Raw genomic sequence first — 2248 nt, 5'->3', positions numbered from 1 at the left:
AAGTCAGCTGCCAGGACCTTGGGGTTGGACTGCGGCCACCTGACGCCGTGCAGCGCCTCCCGCGTCGCCGCCGCCTCCTCCACCGACGCGTACTATGGGGCAGCCCCACAGCGACCCATAGCGGGACCCATAGCGACCCACAGAAACCCACAGAGACCCACAGAGACCATAGAGAGCCATAGAGACCCATAGAGACCCATAGCAACCCACAGCGACCCATAGCGACCCACACAGCGACCCATAGTGACCCACACTGACCCATAGCAACCCACAGCGACCCATAGAGACCCACACCGTGACCCATAGCGACCTACACTGACCCATAGTGACCCACAAGAGACCCACAGAGACCCATAGAGACCCACAACGACCCATAGAGACCCATAGAGACCCACAGAGACCCCATAAAACCCCACAGAGACCCATAAAGACCCACAGAGATCCCATAGAGACCCATAGAGACCCATAGAGACCCATGGGACCCATAGCGACCCACAGCGACCCATAGTGACCCACACTGACCCATAGCAACCCACAGCGACCCATAGAGACCCACAGAGACCCATAGAGACCCACAGGGACCTCACAGAGACCCATAGAGACCCCATAGCGACCCACAGACCCCACAGCGACCCACAGAGACCCATGGAGACCCCATAGAGACCCATAGAAACCCATAGAGACCCATAGAGACCCATGGGACCCATAGAGACCCACAGCGACCCACAGAGACCCACAGAGATCCATAGCGACCCACAGAGACCCATAGAGACCCACAGAGACCCATAAAAACCCCATAGAGACCCCATAAAACCCCACAGAGACCCCATAGAGACCCCATAGCGCCCCACAGCGACCCACAGAGACCCCATAGAGACCCACAGAGACCCACAGAGACCCAGAAACCATAGAGACCCATAGAGACCCATAAAGACCCACAGAGACCCCATAGAGACCCCATAGCGACCCACAGAGCCCCATAGAGACCCCATAAAAGCCCATAAAGACCCCATAACACCCCACAGCAACCCCACAGAGACCCATAAAGACCCATAGAGACCCCATAGCGACCCACAGAGACCCCATAGAACCCCACCCCGACCCACAGAGACCCATAGAGACCCCATAGAAACCCATAGACTCCATAACACCCCACAAAGACCCCATAGAGACCCCATAGCGACCCACAGAGACCCAGAGACCCCATAGCGACCCACAGAGACCCACAGAGACCCATAGAGACCCCATAGAAAACCACAAAGACCCCATAAAACCCCATAAAGACCCCAGAGACCCCATAACAACCCAGTGACCCATAGCGACCCACAGAGACCCATAGAGACCCCATAGAAACCCACAGAGACCCCATAGAGACCCCATAACAACCCATAGTGACCCATAGCGACCCACAGAGACCCACAGAGACCCCATAGAAACCCATAGACTCCATAACACCCCACAAAGACCCCATAGAGACCCCATAGCGACCCACAGAGACCCACAGAGACCCATAGAGACCCCATAGAAACCCACAGAGACCCCATAGAGACCCCACAGAAACCCCATAGAGACCCCGTAACAACCCACAGTGACCCATAGCGACCCACAGAGACCCATGAAAGCCCACAGAGACCCCATAGCGACCCCATAGCGACCCCATAGTGACCCATAGCGACCCACAGAGACCCACAGAGACCCCATAGAAACCCACAGAGACCCATAGAGACCCATAGAGACCCCACAGAAACCCATAGACTCCATAACACCCCACAAAGACCCCATAGAGACCCCATAGCGACCCACAGAGACCCAGGGACCCCATAGCGACCCACAGAGACCCACAGAGACCCATAGAGACCCCATAGAAACCCACAGAGACCCCATACAGACCCCATAGAAACCCCATAGAGACCCCATAACAACCCATAGTGACCCACAGCGACCCACAGAGACCCATAGGGACCCCATAGAAACCCCATAGAGACCCCATAGCAACCCATAGTGACCCACAGTGACCCACAGAGACCCCATAGAGACCCACAGAGCCCCATAGAGACCCCATAAAACCCCATGAAGACCCCATAAAACCCCACAGAGACCCCATAGAGACCCCATAGAACGCCATAAAGACCCCATAACAACCCATAGCGCCCCATAGCGACCCCATAGCGCCCCATAGGGCCCCCCCCCCCGCGCCCCACTCACGGTGACGTAGCAGTGGGACTTGATGCGGTCGATCCAGAAGCCG

General features: G+C 56.8%; 1 protein-coding gene across 1 annotated transcript; it reads right to left on the bottom strand.

Moving 5' to 3' along the window:
* LOC110392102 (apoptotic chromatin condensation inducer in the nucleus-like) lies at nucleotides 1-2248 on the bottom strand (the record flags this gene model as incomplete). The annotated part of the gene is given in 2 exon segments (XM_021384058.1): nucleotides 1-92; nucleotides 2206-2248. Coding segments are annotated over 2 exon segments (135 nt in total), but the record flags the coding sequence as incomplete, so codon positions are not given.

Source organism: Numida meleagris, unplaced genomic scaffold, assembly GCF_002078875.1.
Source record: "Numida meleagris isolate 19003 breed g44 Domestic line unplaced genomic scaffold, NumMel1.0 unplaced_Scaffold995, whole genome shotgun sequence".
NCBI lineage: Eukaryota > Metazoa > Chordata > Aves > Galliformes > Numididae > Numida > Numida meleagris.
Note: the sequence above shows the minus strand (reverse complement) of the source record. Positions and strands in the feature narration are given on the sequence as shown.